Source organism: Bos grunniens, chromosome 6, assembly GCF_055505025.1.
Source record: "Bos grunniens cultivar Pamir isolate PY7600 chromosome 6, Bosgru_T2T1.0, whole genome shotgun sequence".
NCBI classification, from domain to species: Eukaryota; Metazoa; Chordata; class Mammalia; order Artiodactyla; family Bovidae; genus Bos; species Bos grunniens.
Genome location: NC_141170.1, coordinates 7,053,783 through 7,074,086, shown reverse-complemented (window position 1 = coordinate 7,074,086; position 20,304 = coordinate 7,053,783). Strand labels below are relative to the sequence as shown.

Genomic DNA, 20,304 nt, shown 5'->3' with positions numbered 1-20,304 from the left:
CTTGAAATTCTATAATAACACCGTGATCATAGTTAGATATTACTGGCCTTTTTAGCTTACTGTGTCTGGAAATGGTAATGTAGTGGTCACACAAAAATGCATTGGAGTCAGAAAGATATGATTCTTTCAATTACTAACTTGGCATCCTTGGGGCAGAAAAAAAACTTTGAATCTCAGTTTTCTCTTGGTAAATTGGAGTTAGTAAGTGTGATTGTGAGGATTAAGAAAAATAATACATACAAAATGCTCAAGAATAAGTGCCATGTGATAAGCATTCTGTAAATGTTTGCTGTTATTATCTATTACACTGTGATCTGCGAATATTAGTCATAGCTACGTTTGTGAATATCTAAAGCCATATAATAAACTAGAAATGACCTGTTTCATGAGGTAATTGTAGTGCTATTTAAAGATATGGATATGCATTCAGAATTAATTGAATGTTAGTAATTGACCCTGGTTCTGAAATAGAATGTTAGCAGTTAGATCCTGGGGGCTTCCCAGCTGGCATAGTGGTAAAGAATCTGCCTGCAATGCTGGAGATGCAAGAGATGTGACAACCTACTCCAGTACTCTTGCCTGGAAAATTCCATGGACAGAAAAGCTTGGCAGGTTACAGTCCAGGGGATTGCAAAGAGTTGGACATGACTGAGTGACTGAGTAGAACCTGATGCTGGGAAAGATTGAAGGCATAAGGCGAAGAAGGCAGCAGAGGATGAGGTGGTTAGATAACATCACCGCTTCAGTGAACATAATTTTGAGCATACTCTGGAAGACAGTGGAGGACAGGGGAGTCTGGTGTGCTGCAGTCCATGGGGTCCCAAAGAATCAGACATGACTTAGCAACTGAACAACAACAATTGCTACAATTTTAACCATGTATGAGATCAGGTAACCCCCATATTCACCAATCCATTCACTCATCCATCCATTCATGCGTTTTTCACTCAACAGATTTTTGTACACCTCTTGCTCTCCAACATTATTCTAAACCAAGGTTCCTCAACCTCCACACTAATAATATTTGGATCCAAATAATTGTTGCCATGGGATGGCTATCTCACGCATTGAATGACATTTAGCCACGTCTCATTTGATGCCAGGGCATTCCCCACCAGTTGTGACAACCAAAAATGTCTCCTGGCATTGCCAGTTTTCCCTGGGTGCTGAATTGTACCTGGTTGAGAACCCTGTTTTAGGGAATGTGAACACAAACACAACATTGCTGCCATCTTGATAAGCAAACACTGGGTGGGTCAGGCCAATGGGCGCACAGGGTTACAATATCATCATCATCATCATCACTATTAATTAAGAATTTACTGTACCAGTGATTTTTACATTAAGTACTTAATTTCAACCATAACCTTATTAGCAAAAATCATAGTCAATAATAATGTTACAAAAGACAAAATCGATATCCAAAAGTAAAAAGACTTTCCCAGTTTTATTTAAATCCAATGTATACATACATATAGGTAAGGATATACACCAGCTAAGAAAAGCAAGAATGTCTGTGTGGTCAGTGAAGGCGCATCTCATTTACAAACAATAAGAACAGAGCCCTGGGGCTTTGAGGATTAGCTTTTAATGTGTCTGGAACTGGACACAACTCGGCTGGGAGCTTCTGCTTCCTGTTTCCTCTTTAATACTGTGTATGTCTTCCCATTTATCCCCACCACATCCACCTCAGCCCCCTGGCAAGGTCAAGTATATGCTCTGTCCAGCTTCCCTACTCTAAATTACAGAGTTTGAATTATTAACTTTCCATAAAAATATGTCTCCCTCACTGTGAACTGAAAGTGTTAGTCCCTCAGTCATGTCTGATTCTTTGTGACCCCATGGACTACAGCGCACCAGACTCTTCTGTCCATGGAATTCTCCAAGCAGGAATACTGGAGTGGGTAGCCATTTCCTTCTCCAGAGGATCTTCCTGACAAAGGGACAGGTCTTCTACATTGTAGGCAGATTATTGACTATCTGAGTCACCAAGGAAGCCCGTCTCCCTCACTGGTGTATAGCAATTATTGTGGTAGTATATTTTTTTTTAATTAATATAATGTGAAATCACATTCCCCGGAGGAGGAAAGGGCAACATACTCCAGTATCCTTGCCTGCAAAATTCCATGGACAGAGGAAACACTAGAACCACCTTGTGAAGAGATCATTCTGTTTTATTATACTGCTTTGGATGTTTATGAACTTAGTTATGACCCATATTTGCAGATCACAATGTAACATGTCATAATAGCTAACTTGGGGATAAGACAGTTGTCATTCAAGTCAAGGGCACTCAGACCCAGCACAGCACCTAGCATGTACTGGATGATCAATCAGTATTAGATGGTTTAGATGGATATATGCATGTGCACATAAATGTATGATGAGTGCATGGGTGGAGCGTGGATGGATCGAAAAAAGAAATAGCACTAAAGAAAAAAATCCTTATAAGCTCACTTCATGGAGAACCAAGAAGAAATCCATTCTCTCCAAGTTTCAGTATCTAAGCAGAGACTAACACTCCATAATTCTCCTCTCTACCCAGCATATGTCTGACTGAATAGGGAGGGGAGAGTGATTTATCCCTTCATTCCATTCTTCATTAATTGGCCCTTATCACAGGGCAAATCCTTCAAGCACACAGGAAGAGTTACTATAAATGATTACAGCTAGTCCCTGGTTATCTAACTCCCAGCAGTTCAAAATATCCAATAACTATAGAGATCCAAGTGTTGAGATTATAAAGACCTTTTCATGGCATTGTAAAACTGCATCTTAGTATTTATGGTCTGGTCTCTAAGATTTTCAAGAGAATAAGACCTCAAGAAATCTAGTCCAAAACCTGCATTTCAAGGACTGAGAAACTAAAGTTGTAGAGATAAAGCCCCTTCTTCACACTCACCCAACTAATCCACAGCTGAACCAGAGCTTATTGGGTCTGCTGAGTCACTGTTTACTACTTTCCCCGCCGGGTTTAGAGTGGATTTAGATCCAATATTTTCATAGTACAAATGTGGCATTTGAAATTCAGACAAGACCTGACTTGCCCAAAGTTATAGGGGCAGAGGAATTTTAGTACATAATGAAATTTAGTGGTAGAAATTGCTACTGAGGCCAAAATGTTTTTTTAATGATACATCAAAGTCATGTATAAAGACAGCTCCTATTGAAAATAAAATAGCAATGTGTAAGCTGTAGTCCTTGATTCAAAAGTTAATTTCACAGTAAAATAGTATTCATATTCCTTTTCTACCAAACAGAAACAAACATCAAAAGATCGGACTATCGGGGCCTTATTTCAAGAAATAAATACTAGTTTGTTCTGGCTGGCGCTAGTGGAATTGTTACCAAGTCCAAGCTTGCTCTGCTTACCATACAACAGGCCAAGGAATTGGAGACGAGGTACTGAGGCAAGAAATATGACTTTATTTGGAGGCCAGCTGATTGAGGAGATGTTAGACTAATGTCTCAAAATAACCATCTATGGGGTCTGGATTTCAGGTTCCCTTATAGATCAGAGATGAGGGAAGGTGAGGAAACAAAGTAAAAAGGCCATTAATCTTGCAAATATCTCCTGGAATGGCAAGCCTCAGGCAGAGGATGTGTTAATTTCTTTCTTCCTGCCATCTACAGATGGACTGGGTGCTTAACAAGGCACTTTAACATTCAGGCAGAAGGGCAGGCTTCTCTGAGATGGGCCGTTATGTTTGATTATAATAAGAAAAGTAATAAAAAACAAGTCAGAGAAACAGTTCCAACATGGAGTCAGAATTGGCTTTTCCCTGCAACAGAATTTAAACTTAACAGCAACGGTCATCTAGAGCTGGAGCACAGCCCTGTGATCAGTAACGATGCTGACTGCGCTGTTGCTGCTGTATCCGGTTGTTGCTGTTGTCAAGTCACTAAGTTGTGTCCAGCTCTTTGCAACCCCATGTTGCCAAAAAAGGGTTGCATTCATTATTAGCATTTTTCTATGCATCATAAATTACTAAACAACTTCTTTGTCAAATCATTGAGACAAAATACTTGATGTTTTAAGGGGATAGCTTTAATTCTCCTGAAACTTGTATTATCCAGAATACTTTGTTGCTAAATTTGCCAAATAACTGAAAAAATAATTAAAACTCATAAACTGATGTATGTGTAATAGCCAAGTAAGTGATATCAAAGTACTATCAAGATAAAAGACTTAGCTAAATAAAATTCCAGAGAACAGATACATAGTTAAGAGTAAAATTACATAGTATAACAATAATATACTTCCTCTGACTATAAAAATGTATTACAAATTACCAATAATCTGGATACTTTTCAAGAAGCTATTTATGAAATGGATTTGGCCATAGCACTGAATGACAGTTTTTATACTTTTAGGTCACTGTTACTTTTCACAGCCCTTACGTCTTTCCTACATATATGGAGACCCAGAGAAATTAAAGGACTTGACTAAAATAATACATCCACTTAGCTGTAGAGTCAAAAAACAAGTTTTTTCCCTTTTAATTTCAGCCCCAAAAGTAAAAGGCATTTTGATGAAGGGAGAACATCATTATGCTCGATATCCAGTCCTAGTCTTGCTACTGATGCAACTTTCTTTCCCTCTCTGGGACTCAGTTTTCTCCACCAAAAAAAACTCCCACACCATGGTGGTAGTCACAGTTGTTTGGTTATCATGAAATATTGAAGAGCCCTCTCTGTGTTGCACCTCACAATTTACACATCTCTCAAGAGATGTTCAGGTGCCAGAGTTAGGCAGGCTAGAGTTCAGATCACCTCTCCATCCTTCACTAAGTCTGTTCCTTCGAACAAACTAACTTCTCCATGGCTCAGTTTTTTCATCTACAGTTAGAAGTGATAATAATTCCTAGTTAACAAAGTTGTTGCAAGACTTAAAGCAGATGACGCATGTACGTAAGGCATTGCAGCTGGGACATTGTAAATGTTTAACAAATATGAGCTAATCTAACTTGAATTAACTTTTTATTAATAATACTGATAAAAGCTGAACGGGGCACATAACTAAGTAACCTCTAGGATTCATCTTGTCCTGCCTATCCGCATGACCCCACTCTGGGGAATAATATCATCATGCTTTTGAATTCCTCCAGTAATGATGAGTGTCTGTGTGTATCTAATTTAGCAGCGGGTGATTCATCATCAAAATGATGGTTAACTTTTTTTAATTAGTCAGGTTTTAGATGATTTCTCATATATTCAGGAAAAATTTCTTGATATTTTGATGAAATTTTTCTGTCTTCATTGCAGCACATCAGTGATTTTTTTTTTTAAATATGAATTATTCAGTAGTATACTGTTGAAAGTTGAGAAGACAAACTTGGGGTGTGTGGGCATGTTGTTTGTGACTCTATATTTATAGGAACCATTAACTAAACTTTAAATTCTTTTTGAAGGTTTGAGAGGTAAGGCTGGACCCCTGGGCCTTGCTGGAGAGAAAGGAGACCAAGGAGAGACTGGGAAGAAGGGACCCATGGGACCCGAGGGAGAGAAAGGAGAAGTAGGGCCTCCTGGGCCTCCTGGACCAAAAGGAGACAGAGGAGAGCAAGGGGACCCGGGGCTGCCTGGAGTGTGTAGATGTGGAAGCATCGTGCTCAAATCTGCCTTTTCTGTTGGCATCACAACCAGCTACCCAGAAGAAAGGCTGCCAATTATATTTAACAAAGTCCTCTTCAACGAGGGAGAGCACTACAACCCTGCAACAGGAAAGTTCATCTGTGCCTTCCCAGGGATCTATTATTTTTCTTATGATATCACATTGGCAAACAAGCACCTGGCCATCGGGCTGGTACACAATGGGCAGTATCGGATAAAGACCTTTGATGCCAACACAGGAAACCATGACGTGGCTTCAGGGTCCACAGTCATCTATCTGCAGCCAGAAGATGAAGTCTGGCTGGAGATATTCTTCACTGACCAGAATGGGCTCTTCTCAGACCCAGGTTGGGCTGACAGCTTGTTCTCCGGATTTCTCCTGTATGTTGACACAGATTATCTAGACTCCATATCAGAAGACGATGAGCTCTGATGAGGACTGCTGGCCTGAATGTCCCAAGATCCTTATGGCAGACACTTTGATTTAATCTGGGGCCCTGGAAGTTGGAAGGAGCGGAAATGAGATCCAAAAATACTCCCACTCAGATTCCAGAGCATTTACAGACAGTTCTAGCAGAATCCGTTAAAACAAGTTGAACCACCAAACCATTGAAACCACACTAAAATGAATTATATAAAACAAAAATCCAGATATGTTCTCTCAAAAGTGATGTTCATAAATATTTAAACAAATTAAAGACAATGTTACAAATTTTCTATTAAATTTCTTGAGTCCTAAAACCAGCTGGCAATGATACTGTCTCATTAAATCTTCATAAAATTGCATTTTTGCATGTTATTTAAGAGAATCAAAACATCCCAAAATCCTTGACAATTCTCAAAAACTATAATAAGTAAAAATACAAAGGTGAGAGATGCCAAGTAATTTCAAACAAACTAAAGTGATTATTTTGCTATATTATTTTTTCCTTCATGCTTGTATATATTCACTCAACAATTCTTTCAAGAGACTGTAGAATCCAGACACTATATTGATAGGTCAGATTTAATTAGTTAAGACAAAATCCCTAGGCTAATATGTATTGAGCATACTGTCACAGTTCAGTATGATAAGAGCCATGGCAAATAGGCTGACTCAGTGCTGGAAGCACACAGGACTTGTTATGCCTGGGGGTTGAAACCAGAGAAGATTTTATACCTGGAAAAATACTTTGTGTGCTAAGATGTGTTCTTTTAAATAGGTGGGAGATACGCAAATAAAACAAGGAATTCAACAGCTGTAGTCTCTCCCATCTCATCCTCAAAACACCAATGGTATTTGCAATCAGGAAGGGGTGAAAAAAAAATCTAGAGATACCCTGGGAGTAGTAATGGAAATAAAGAGAAACAGGTTTCTGAGATTAGTCAGTAGGTCATTTTCCTAAATTCTTTATCATGATAGTGTCTCAGGACAAATATTTGTCGTTTTAGTTTTAACAAAGGTAAGGGCACGGCTGTCCATTGTAGTAAGATATTGTTTCTCATGTGTTTCCCAGGTAATGAATTCTAATAAAGCAAAGCATATGACCACTGATTTACGAATGAGTTAATGGAAGGAGCGAACAGGAGGAGAGGGCATGGCCAAACATCTGAGCAAATGACTGTCCCCTCTAAGTCTCACACACCCTTTAGTTCCACTGTTTCTCAGTGTCAACATCGTTCCCCACTGAACTGCAATTCCTCAGATAATCTAGCCCATAATACTCTCACGCCCACTCCCCTGGCCACAGTATTCCCTAGCTCCCTCTTTTTTTTGCATCCGGTCCACCCTTCCATATTCTTTGCTCATTCATATAATAAATATCATTTAATGCCTCTATGCATGAATCATTACATTGGGTTCTATGAAGATAATACAACACCAAGATGAATTTGGTGCAACCCCTTCTATCCACTTTCTAAGGAAATAAGAAAGGCAATGACACGCATGCACACACAAAATACCTAGAATTCTGGAAATAATCATGCTAAAATATGACAAGCACTAAACGGGAGATAAAGACAAAATACTTTGGAAGGAATGCTGAGGGGAAAATGTTGACTCCAAAACTGGGATGTGAGAGAAAAAACAACTAGGGAAATCTCTGCCCTCTTGGCTTGAAGTGACAGATGGAACATGGAATGGCCAAAGTGGAGGGAGGGCACTTCCGATAGAGGGAACAATGGGGACAAAGCAGGAAAGTGAGTGCAGAGACCCAAAAGAGGGATCCATTGGCCGTATCTGCAAGAGTCTCAAATGGCAACCTGAGAACTGGAGATTGTATTCATAAGAAAGTGTGAAGCCCCTGTGTGTTCCAGAGCTGGATGCTACTATTATCAAGAGTGAAATTTACAATGATCAAGCAGCTGTACCTGTGGGCAATACTTCCTTCTCTCATCTTGCAGATCTATCTTGCTTTCATCTATTTCCTCTGCCTGCCATGAATTTTCCACTCATGGTTCTCCTTCTGTGTCAGGACATGGGTCTGGGAGGCCAAGGTAAATAAAGATTAGAGAAGAGAGATAAGAGGTGGTTTGAGATAGTCAGTTCAGTTCAGTTCAGTCGCTCAATCGTGTCCAACTCTTTGCGACCCCATGAATTGCAGCACACCAGGCCTCCCTGTCCATCACCAACTCCCGGAGTTCACTCAAACTTATGTCCATCCAATTGGTGATGCCATCCAGCATTCTCATTCTCTGTCGTCCCCTTCTCCTCCTGCCCCCAATCCCTCCCAGCATCAGAGTCTTTTCCAATGAGTCAACTCTTCTCATGAGGTGGCCAAAGTATTGGAGTTTCAGCTTTAGCATCAGTCCTTCTAAAGAACATCCAGGACTGATCTCCTTTAGAATGGACTGGTTGGATCTCCTTGCGGTCCAAGGGGCTCTCAAGAGCCTTCTCAACACCACAGTTCAAAAGCATCAATTCTTTGGTGCTCAGCGTTCTTCACAGTGCAACTCTCACATCCATACATGACCACAGGAAAAACCATAGCCTTGACTAGACGAACATTTGTTGGCAAAGTAATGTCTCTGCTTTTCAATATGCTATCTAGGTTGGTCATAACTTTCCTTCCAAGGAGTAAGCGTCTTTTAATTTCATGGCTACAATCACCATCTGTGGTGATTTTGGAGCCCCCCAAAGTAAAGTCTGACACTGTTTCCAATGTTTCCCCATCTATTTCCCATGAAGTAATGGGACCAGATGCCATGATCTTCATTTTCTGAATGTTGAGCTTTAAGCCAACTTTTTCACTCTCCTCTTTCACTTTCTTCAAGAGGCTCTTCAGTTCTTCTTCACTTTCTGCCATAAGGGTGGTGTCATCTGCATATCTGAGGTTGTTGATATTTCTCCCAGCAATCTTGATTCCAGCTTGTGCTTCTTCCAGTCCAGCGTTTCTCATGATGTACTCTACATATAAGTTAAATAAGCAGGGTGACAATATACAGCCTTGATGTACTCCTTTTCCTATTTGGAACCAGTCTGTTGTTCCATGTCCAGTTCTAACTGTTGCTTCCTGACCTGTATATAGGTTTCTCAAGATGCAGGTCAGGTGGTCTGGTATTCCCGTCTCTTTCAGAATTTTCCAGTTTATTGTGATCCACACAGTCAAAGGCTTTGGCATAGTCAATAAAGCAGAAATAGATGTTTTTCTGGAACTCTCTTGCTTTTTCCATGATCCACCAGATGTTGGCAATTTGATCTCTGGTTACTCTGCCCATTCTAAAACCAGCTTGAACATCTGGAAGTTAACAGTTCACATATTGCTGAAGCCTGGCTTGGAAGATTTTGAGCATTACTTTACTAGCGTGTGAGATGAGTGCAATTGTGCGGTAGTTTGAGCATTCTTTGGCATTGCCTTTCTTTGGGATTGGAATGAAAACTGACCTTTTCCAGTCCTGTGGCCACTGCTGAGTTTTCCAAATTTGCTAGCATCTTGAGTGCAGCACTTTCACCGCATCATCTTTCAGGATTTGAAATAGCTCAAGTGGAATTCCATCACCTCCACTAGCTTTGTTCATAGTGATGCTTTCTAAGGCCCACTTGACTTCACATTCTAGGATGTCTGGCTCTAGGTCGGTGATCACACCATCATGATTATCTGGGTCGTGAAACTCTTTTTTGTACAGTTCTTCTGTGTATTCTTGTACAGTTCTTCTGTGTATTCTATATAGGAGAAGGCAATGGCACCCCACTCCAGTACTGTTGCCTGGAAAATCCCATGGATGGAGGAGCCTGGTAGGCTGCAGGCTCTTCTTAATATCTTAATATCTTCTGCTTCTGTTAGGTCCATACAATTTCTGTCCTTTATCGAGCCTATTTTTGCATGAAATGTTCCCTTGGTATCTCTAATTTTCTTGAAGATATCTTTAGTCTTTCCCATTCTGTTGTTTTCCTCTATTTCTTTGCATTGATCACTGAGGAAGGCTTTCTTATCTCTCCTTGCTATTCTTTGGAACTCTGCATTCAGATGCTTATATCTTTCCTTTTCTCCTTTGCTTTTTACTTCTCTTCTTTTCACAGCTATTTGTAAGGCCTCCCTGGGTAGCCATTTTGCTTTTTTGCATTTCTTTTCCATGGGGATGGTCTTGATCCCTGTCTCCTGTACAATGTCACGAACCTCCATCCATTGTTCATTAGGCACTCTATCTATCAGATCTAGGCCCTTAAATCTACTTCTTACTTCCACTGTATAATCATAAGGGATTTGATTTAGGTCATACCTGAATGGTCTAGTGGTTTTCCCTACTTTCTTCAATTTAAGTCTGAATTTGGCAATAAGGAGTTCATGATGTGAGCCACAGTCAGCTCCCAGTCTTTTTTTTGCTAACTGTATAGAGCTTCTCCATCTTTGGCTGCGAAGAGTATAATCAATCTGATTTCAGTGTTGACCATCTGGTGATGTCCATGTGTAGAGTCTTCCCTTGTGTTGTTGGAAGAGGGTGTTTGCTATGACCAGTGCATTTTCTTGGCAAAACTTTATTAGCTTTTGCCCTGCTTCGTTCCATATTCCAAGGCCAAATTTGCCTGTTATCCCAGGTGCTTCTTGACTTCCTACTTTTGCATTCCAGTCCCCTATAATGAAAAGGACATCTTTTTTTTTTTTTTTTTTTGAGATAGTCATCTGCCTCTAAATAGCAGCTGAACCTGGCATTCCAAGCTGTAAAGTTTTTTTTTGTTGTTGTTTTTGTTTTTTTAAGAAAAAAACAACAACCAGCCAACAGGAAAAGTTTATCTGGGGAAGCACAAAATACAGGCCCTTTGAAGACTATGGGATTTGCTGAAGAAACTGAAGATGGAGAAGTCATGGAAGACAGTCATGACCCAGAAGAGTATTATGTAATTTAAATTTTCTTCTCATCATGATCCTTTAATGCATTCATTTTTTGGACTCCGTTTTATTTACTTATCTGTTACATGTTTCTTGCAAAGCCTATTTTGAGTAGCTTTTTAAACTGAAGTTTCTTTAGCTGGAGGCTTGGTTCTAGGCCAAGGAATGAATTTTATTTTGAAATATCTGGCAGGATTGTGATGGGGATCAGAGAGCTAAAGTGGGAAAGGAAAGGCTATTTTGGTTTTAAAAGGATAAACTTTTAAGCAAAAGCAGGTGTCTTTTACTCCTTAAAAAATGACAGATAAAATTTATTCACTTTTACTGATATTTGTATAAGGAAAGAAGAACAATTTTGGTTTAAAAAACTGCAAGTCCCATTCCAGTCATTCTTCATAAGAGCTGACTTGTAATGAACATGTATCAAGAAATGTTGGTTGACAATGTACTGTCTCATTCCACAAGGATTTAAAGCCACTTGGAAAGAATGATAAAATACAGAAAGGACACACGGGTCAAAAGAGGATGAGAACAAAAGGGCAAAACAAATAAACAAAAACGAAAGGGTGAGATTAATACTAAACTGTGTCTGCATGAACACACATGTACCTCTGTTATCCATTTACAGAACACGTGTGTTTCCTTGTATAGAGGCATACAGAAGAGCATTCCCAGGTCAGTCATCATTGTGAATGATGTTTTTTGTAATGGAAAAAAAAAGATTCCATGAACTTTAAATATGCTTTTTCTCAGCCACCCAGTGAAAAAGATCATGGATGTTTTGTATTTAAAATACATTTTAAATATTAGTTATTGTTGCTTTGGAGAAGAGATTCTCCAGTATTCAAGCCTGGAGAATTCTATGGACAAAGGAGACTGGCGGGCTACCGTCCCTGGGATCGCAAAGTGTCGGACACAACCGAGTGATTAACACTACTGTTAGCTTATACCTTCCTTTCTCGCTCCTTCTGTAGTTCCGCTATCAATAGATGCCATCAGTACTCACCCTGTCACCAAAGCCAAAACTTAAGGGGCATCCTGGATGTCTTCCTTCCCTTCCCTGGTGAATTTCATTCACTGTAAGTGTTTATGGTTCTAGCCCCTAAGAGTACATTTCTGAATCATTGTAGCTTTCCATTGCCAGTGTCAAGGTTTCATTTGTACATTTACCATCTCTCCTCTGAACTAATAACAAAAAAAAACCTTTTAGTTGAATCTTGGCCCCTGGACACAATCCTCCAATCCATTCTCCATATTAAGCTTGATCTGTCCTTCTATATAGGAGAAGGCAATGGCACCCCACTCCAGTACTGTTGCCCGGAAAATCCCATGGATGGAGGAGCCTGGTAGGCTGCAGTCCATGGGGTCGCTGAGTCAGACACGACTGAGCGACTTCACTTTCACTTTCCACTTTCATGCATTGGAGAAGGAAATGGCAACTCACTCCAGTGTTCTTGCCTGGAGAATCCCAGGGATGGGGGAGCCTGGTGGGCTGCAGTCCATGGGGTCGCACAGAGTCAGACACGACTGAAGCGACTTAGCAGCAGTCCTTCTATATTACATACATGGTCAGGTCACTCCACAGCCTGAAGGCCATCAATGGCCCTCCAATGTCTGCAAAATAAGCTGTTTCTTAAAACCTAGACATAGTATTAAAAAGCAGAGACATCACTTTGCCAACAAGGATCCATATAGTCAAAGCTATGGGTTTCCCAGTAGTCATGTATGGATGTGAGGGTTCAACTATAAAGAAGGCTGAGCACCAAAGAATTGATGTTTTCAAACTGGGTTCTGGAGAAGACTCTTGAGAGCCCCTTGGACAGGAAGGAGATCAAACCAATCAATCCTAAAGAAAAGCAACCCTGAATCTTCATTGGAAGGACTGATACTAAAGCTGAAGCTCCATTACTCTGGCCACCTGACATGAAGAGCCAGCTCACTGGAAAAAAACCCTGATGCTGGGGAAGATTGAGGGCAGGTAGAGAAGGGGGCAGCAGAGGATGAGATGGTTAGATAGCATCACCAACTCAATGGACATGAGTTTGAGAAAGCTTCAGGAGATAGTGAAGGGCAGGAAAGCCTGGCATGCTGCAGTTCATGGTGTCACAGAGTTAGACACAACTTAGTGACTGAAGACCAATTTGAATTTATTTATTTGATACCTGAAATGCATATCATTTTTCTGGTATTCATACCCAGTGTCCTCCTAAAGGACCACCTTCCTTCACATGCTACATCTTTGAGCTTCTAGGTAGAATCGACTCTTGCAGCTTGTAAATCTCAGGCCTGACCAATCAAAGCATAGCATTCTGCTCACCAAAATAATTCATTCAGGTAACTCAAACAGAACTGTGAGACTTTGCTGGTATGTCTATAAAAGACATGTCTCTTTCCTTCCCATTGGACTTGACCCTGTGAGACTCTAACAACCATATTACAATCACAAAACATAAACCACATGAGAGTGGAACCATGCACAGATGGTGTCAGAACACAGAGATAAAGAGAGAAATTTAAGATCACTTGGATCTTGATCTAGACATGTCTATAATAGCCAGCTCTTCCTTTGGACTTTTCAGTTACAGCTGCCATTAAATGCCATTTCACTTAAGTCTTTTTGAGGAGGGTGTTCAGTCACTTGAAAAAGATGTTATCCTTCCTAATATTATTGCAAACAGCCTTTAGTTAGGCATTAGACTCTTTGGGATCTAGCCTCTGCCTACTTTTTCCTGAATATTTAGAAATTAGTCATTTATTATGTATTAGACAATTCACCTTTTTATCTCAATCAATAGATTATATCATATGATATAAAATGTGTGTTTAATTTCTTTTTTAAATGATTCTTATTGTGATAAAAGTCACATATATAAGAAGTACTATCTTAATCACTTTTACCTGTACGATTTGGTGGCACCAAGTACATTCACATTTTTGTGCAACTCCCACCATCATCCATCTCCTGAATTTTTCACCTTCCTAGACTGAAACTTTGTCCCCAGTAAGTACTAAGTCCCTGTTCTGTCTCACCACCCCACCTTCCATGCCCCTGACATCTACCAATGTGCCTTCAAACTCTACAAATCTGACTATTCAAGATACCTCGTATGTGAAAGTGAAAGTCGCTCAGTCGTGTCCAACTCTTTGTGACCCCATGGACTATACAGTCCATGGAATTCTCCAGGCCAGAATACTGGAGTGGGTAGCTGTTCCCTTCTCCATGGGATCTTCCCAACCCAGGGGTTGAACCCAGGTCTCTTGCATTGCAGGTGGATTCTTTACCAGCTGAGCCACCAGGGAGCCTTATACCTCATATAAGTGAAGTCAAACACTATTTTCTGCACCTGCTATATATTGGAATGCATTTTAAGATTCACTTAATATATGCCCCACAAACAGATTGTACCTTCTTTTTTTCCCTCTGCTATACAGTGAGTTCTCATTAATTATCTATTTTTTACATAATGGTGTATATATGTCAATCCTAGTTTCCCAATATATCCCAAATTCTTGCAGGTGAAGAGAGAAATAGTACCCCAGAAAAGCCCTGAGCCCATCCTGTGAGTTAATCAAGACTCTTAAGATTATAATGGACAGAATCCAGTTCAAACCAGCTCAAGAATGGGGAACTCAATGAAGTAGCATTAAATTCTCTAGCCATATCTGGGTTCTCATTCATTGTCACCAGGATTTTATCTCTTCCCATCTCATAGATGGGTTCTCCCCCAGTAGATTTCACTTTCAGGCAGACACCTGCCATTGTGACAAAGACAGCCACCAACAGCTCCAGGTTTGCATTTTGCAGTCTCAACAGAAAATATATATACACATTTTCTCTTTCTCTTTCTCAGTACTCCTAGCAAAGATCTAAGGATGACAGTCCTTTAGTTCTGATTGGTCCTGCTTAAGTCATGAGTATGCCCCTTAATCAATGATTGGCTAAGGGAAGGTGACGTTCCCATTGGCTAGGCCATGTCACATGTCCATTCCTAGAGTGAAGGACAGAATCAGCCCCACCTAAGTCACATGGAAAATAAAGGCACCAGGTCTAGGGAAAGAGAGCCTAATGGTGGTCAGTCAAAAGCAACAGATGACCTCTGTAGGCTGATTTCATATAAAATCAAAACCATATTTATTTTGTCTGCATTATACAAAATCAATCTGTTGCCACAATGGCCTTTCTCTGAGATAATCTAATTTTGCTCCTCTGTCCATGGAATTCTCCAGGCAAGAATATTGGAGTGGGTAGCCATTCCTTTCTCCAGGGGATCTTTCTGATCCAGGGATCAAAGCTGGGTCTCTGGCATTGCAGGCAGATTCTTTACTCTGAGCCACCGAGGAAGACTGGTATTTTGTCAGACTTGCTCAATATTGTACATTCTACAAACCTGGCATCTGAGATGATCACTCACTATAGGCTGTCTTAATGCTAGCTCCCAGTTGGCTTTTAATGAAAGAATGGATTGTTCTCAATTGAAATCTTCTTCTTCCCCTAAAATCTTCTGATTTTTCATATCAATATCCTAATATGTACAAAAATCTATGCAATTATCTTTGATAATTATAAACAAGAAGGAGCAAAGCATACTTGGAGATTGGTCTCTTTGTAGAATCAAAGAAGAGCCAGTAAACCCAGTGCCTTCCTTGGCCAACATAATAATAGCACTGCTATGGGGCACTGAAATGCTATCCTAGTTCATCAATTTGGCTGCATCACTATCGTCCGGTTTTCCTTCTTGCTTCTTGAGAGATCATCAATTGATGCCTAAAGGCACCAGCAGCTGCCATTTGCTCTGTGTCTTCTTTGTAACCGGTACCATCCTGGGTCCTTTTAGCTTTGTACCTTATTTCCTTCTCAGGAAAAGCCGTGCCTCTCCCACTTCCATCTCCCGCTCGAAGGAGCAGCATAGGATGGACACATCAGGACCCTCAATGCTGGGATGTTGCTTAAGAATGACAAGGGATGAGATCAAAGTTGAAGCCACCTACCACAGTCTCTATGGGTTCCTCTCGCCTTTGAATGTGCCACTCGGCGTCCAAACAGGACACACCAAAAAGGATTTCACTACAGAGAGGTCAGTGGAACAACTGGATTCAGAAGGGCAGACAAGGTGAAAAGAAGCAAGCAGAAGCGTTAAGGTCCAAGCACTCGCCAGGGCAGGAACCATCACTGCCCAGGCCTGGAGGGGAGGGGCGTGACAGTGGACGCTGAATGCAGCCAAGAGTGGGAGACTCGGAAGGAGACCTTCCTCCAGGAAGCACGCCTGGAGAAGCGCCTGGCCATGACTAGGACCAGGCAGAAGTGGGGAGGGAGCCAAGGCAGGAAACTCTGACCCTGCGCTCCTCCACCCTCCAGTATCCTCTCTCTCTCCTTCCCCAGCCAAACCCAACAGCTTCAGGAAGAAAGGGAGGCTGGGCAGCGCTGTGTGCAGAGAGGGGCTTCTCAGGGAAAGAACTGGAAAGCAAGGAGAGACGATTGAAGAGGAGTCAAGAAGCGGGGTGGGAGCGAGTGGGAATTAGACAGCGCAGGACTCCTCTTTGTTTTTATTTTCTGTTGTAGGGGGTTGCTTGTTTTGTTTTTTGTTTTCGTTTGTTTTTTTTTTTTTTGCCTCACTACATGACAAGGCTTCCCTGATGGCTCCGTGGTAAAGAATCCGCCTGCCAATACAAGAGCCATCGTTCAATCTTTGGGTCAGAAAGATCCCCTGGAGAAGGAAATGAGAGCCCACTCCAGTATTCTTGCCTGGGAAACCCCATGGACAGAGGAGCCTGGCGGACTACAGTCCATGGGGTTGCAGAGTTGGACACCACTCAGGGACTAAATAACAACAACAGCATGTTATGCATGATCTTAGTTCACTAATCAGAGACTGAACCCATGCCCTCGCAGCAGAAGTGCAGAGTCTTAACCACCGGACCACCAGGGCCCCTCTCCTTAATCCCTTCCTTCTCTAGTTTCTCTCCAAAACTCCACGGAGGGGGTGCAAGAGCCCTGTTGCCCCCTCTTGAGAAGAGCAGAAGAAACACCTTCTGGAGCCGCTTAGGGCTGTCAATAGTTCAAGCGTAAGGAGCCCTCAGGCCTCAGAGTGGTCCAGGTCCAATTACAAGCAGATTACACTAGAGTTTGGGGCCAAGACCTGGCCATGATGAACAGATTTTGAAGAAGTGTCCCCTCCGTAAATCCCTCTCCTAAACTTGCAAAAGCCACAGGTAGCTGATTCCACATTCAAGGGTTCAAGTTTCTACCAGAGTTCCAGCTCATCAGGAGTTAAGTGTTCCTCTTACCCTGTTAGAGATGAGAAAAGCAATTCTGGGAGCCACTGAGCAAGAAGACACAGTCAAGCCTTAATACACATGGGGTTGGAATTCCTGCCTACTTCACCCCTGCTCTGTTATGAGCACACACACCTTACTCCCCGCCTCTTAAGACCACTTCACGGAGACCCTGTTTCCTAGAGAGCTCATTGTGCTATGAGGGAAAAGCCCCATTCCTCAACTGTCTTCCTTTCATGCTGGTTAATATACTTCCTACTTCAAATGGTAACTAAGCCTGTCACTATCAGGATGTGCTCAAGCATGACCAAAACATTCACTCTGGCTAGACCATGTAAATTTTACTTAGTGAAAACTGCACCCACCACCCTTGCTCTGCACACGGGACAAAGACTGGCCCTAAGAGACTGGTGCCAGGTCCATGGGTCTGGTTTAGTTTTGCCAGGGAGAACCCGGGCAATCTTTCACCATCATCGTCATTATATCGCAGGCTTAGAAAAACCAGGCAGCCTCAATGCCTCTTGGCTTTCTTCACCAGACAGTCTCTACCGTTACATACGTGCTCACACACACTCTCACACACATACGCACGTGCACACACACACACACACAGAGCCAGGAGCACGCAGGACCGCACTTTTCATGGGCTTCATGCGTCCCTCAGTGTGGGACCAAGATCAAGTGTAAGATGTACTGAATATGTTGGGTAACCAGAGTTTTCTGGAGAAGAAAATTTTAAAAAGAAAAAAAGAAATTTGCCACGAGGATTGCTTAAATTCTGTGCCATGGTTTCCAAAAGACACATTGACACAGACACGTCTCTTCTTTCTTTTCTACATCAGCAATACTGATGTTTGAAGACAGAGCATCTTCCTTGTGTGGTCTGTCTTGAGTATCCCTGGACATGGAGCAGCATCCCTGGCCTCTACCCTGGGGTAGTAGGATTACCCAGCTCCTCTTCAGTAGCGATCAATCAATAATATCTCCAGACACTGCCAAATGTCCCTGGGGTCAAAATCGTCCCAGCCGAGAACTTCTGTACAGTATGTTCACAGGGAAGGAATCTACTCAGTCCCCACAATCTGTTTGCCAACAACCATGGCTCCCTTCTGAGAACCCCTAGCTGAACCGTATCCTGTCTTGAAAGCACACAAGAAGCAGCCAGAAACTATGCCCTCTTCCCCATTCCCTCTCACCTTAACCAACATATTCCCTTTTTGTTTTGTCTAGGATACAAAACTCACAGAGTTTCCAAATTCGAAGCACGTATTCCAAGAAAATAATTGATCGTGTGTACAAAGATTTAATTACAAGAAAGAGCCTGCACCAAGGTTTATAATATGGAAAATTGGGAAACGGCCTAAGTGTCTGGTGATAGAATCGTGGTTAAACAAGCTGTGATACATTCATCCAGTAGAATATATACAGTGTCATTAAAAGTAAGGAGGATGGAAATGCCCGGGCACCATAAGATGTTCAAGAAATAGTAACAGAACAAAGTAGGTTACTAGAGAATCTTTTCAGTGGTCATCCCATTTTTAAACTCTTCTCAGTGATTATCCCATTTTTAAAGTCTCTTTGCATGTGCATAGAAAGAGTCTGCATCAAAAGTAGTTACTAACAGAGTTTTGTTTTTTTTTTAATTTCTACCCTTTTGATCTTGAACTTCAATTTGTATAATAAATATATTTTACATAAAATTTTTATATAAGTTCTTGGATAGTCAGGGTCATCACACATGATTACACTTCCAAAGGACTGCAGAGAAAAAAGTCTAAGGAAAAAAAGGCTAGACACTATAGGCTGAAGTATGCATGAACACCATCTTTGAAATTCTCTGGTGACACAACTGCTTGTCCAATCCAGAGAATTCTTTAAAGCAAAAATAAAGCAAAATGACCCTAGTTTATATATTTTTTAAGTTATCCCACCCTAACTTAAACAGGGAAGGAAATGAGTCTGGAATTGACATCATTTTATTGTGTTTTTATTAGTCAGGAACTATAAATCCGAAGGGTTACCCACAGTATGAAGTCATTTAGAACCAAAGCGTTTCCTGCCTGGCAAAGGTGTTTATGAGTGGCCATATGAAGAAGACTGGATCATGGCTGGGCTCCAGGACCATCATGGAGGTGGCAGGATTTATGGAACTCACGCCTTGCTCAATCTGGTCAGAATTCCAAGAAGTAATCTGAAATCACTGAATGCAGAAAAATCATAAATCCTAAGATGTTGCAGCCATCCTCTTATATTACAGCACTATCTTTTACAAGACTGCTTGTGAGAGACTGCCCCGCTGAAATAAACAATGGGAAAAAGCTGTCTCTATAATCTCTCCCTGCCACAGCTTCAGACATTCTTAACATGGCAGTGCATCTCTACTGTTACTGAAATTACTCTGAAACAATGATGGCATTTCAAGGATTTTCTGCAGAAAACCCCCAGGTTTAACTGTGCAGTCGGTACTTGGTATGCCCATTCCACTTCAGCTGATACTGCAGGCTGATTGGAAGGGGCTCAAGCATCCAGGGATTTGGGTATCCGCAGGGCATCTGGAAACAACTCCTCACTATACTGAGGAACAACTGTATTCAGAACTAAAATTAAAGTACAGCTGCCTGAAGTGTTCCCGTGGTCAGAGTATTGGCAGATAATAATCATATGGTTGGTAGGTGAGATGGTCAGAACCCCGGACACATATGTTGTTTAATCTCTCAGTCATGTTCTACTCTTTTGTGACCCCAAAGACTGTAGACCTGCAGGCTCCTCTGTCCATGGGATTTCCCAGGCAAGCATACTGGAATGGGTTGCCATTTCCTTCCCCAGGGGATCTTTTGGACCCAGGGATCGAACCTGCATTGGCAGGTGGATTCTTTATCGCTGAGCCACATGGGAAACCCCAAACCAGAATATATATAAGTCACTATATAAAGTTAAATACATACCCAAGAAGTCCTTATCCACTTGACTCCTCCTAGGCACAAAATTCAGATTAAATTCAGGATGTCCAATCAAATTTGAGTGTCATCTAGTGCAACAAATAACTGTTTAAGAATAAACATTTAACTGGGTGCCCTGTATTCTTATGTGCTAAATCTGGCAACTCTACCTG

General features: G+C 41.3%; 1 protein-coding gene and 1 long non-coding RNA gene across 15 annotated transcripts in view; both read left to right on the top strand.

Moving 5' to 3' along the window:
• The window catches only part of C1QTNF7 (C1q and TNF related 7), a 127,702-nt gene extending 121,351 nt beyond the window's left edge, over positions 1 to 6,351 (top strand). For 9 of the 13 annotated variants that reach the window (XM_086404777.1, XM_086404773.1, XM_086404769.1 and 6 more), the window contains one exon: positions 5,412 to 6,351. In XM_086404777.1, the coding sequence (XP_086260903.1) occupies positions 5,412 to 6,043 (632 nt within the window). In that variant the 3' untranslated portion in view covers positions 6,044 to 6,351. Of the gene's footprint in view, positions 1 to 3,260; positions 3,403 to 5,411 lie in introns of all 13 variants that reach the window. The other 4 variants (XM_086404764.1, XM_086404768.1, XM_086404765.1 and 1 more) reach the window with 1 other exon arrangement.
• A 3,410-nt stretch (positions 6,352 to 9,761) lies between these two features.
• LOC147370248 (uncharacterized) lies at positions 9,762 to 19,815 on the top strand. Of its 2 annotated transcripts, none has more exons than XR_015165150.1 (4): positions 9,762 to 10,927; positions 15,779 to 15,994; positions 18,423 to 18,631; positions 19,187 to 19,815. It is a non-coding gene; the product is annotated as an uncharacterized LOC147370248 (long non-coding RNA). The 2 variants fall into 2 exon arrangements; XR_015165149.1 differs by having other exon boundaries at positions 9,765 to 10,927; positions 18,423 to 18,691.
• The last annotated feature ends 489 nt before the right edge of the window (positions 19,816 to 20,304 follow it).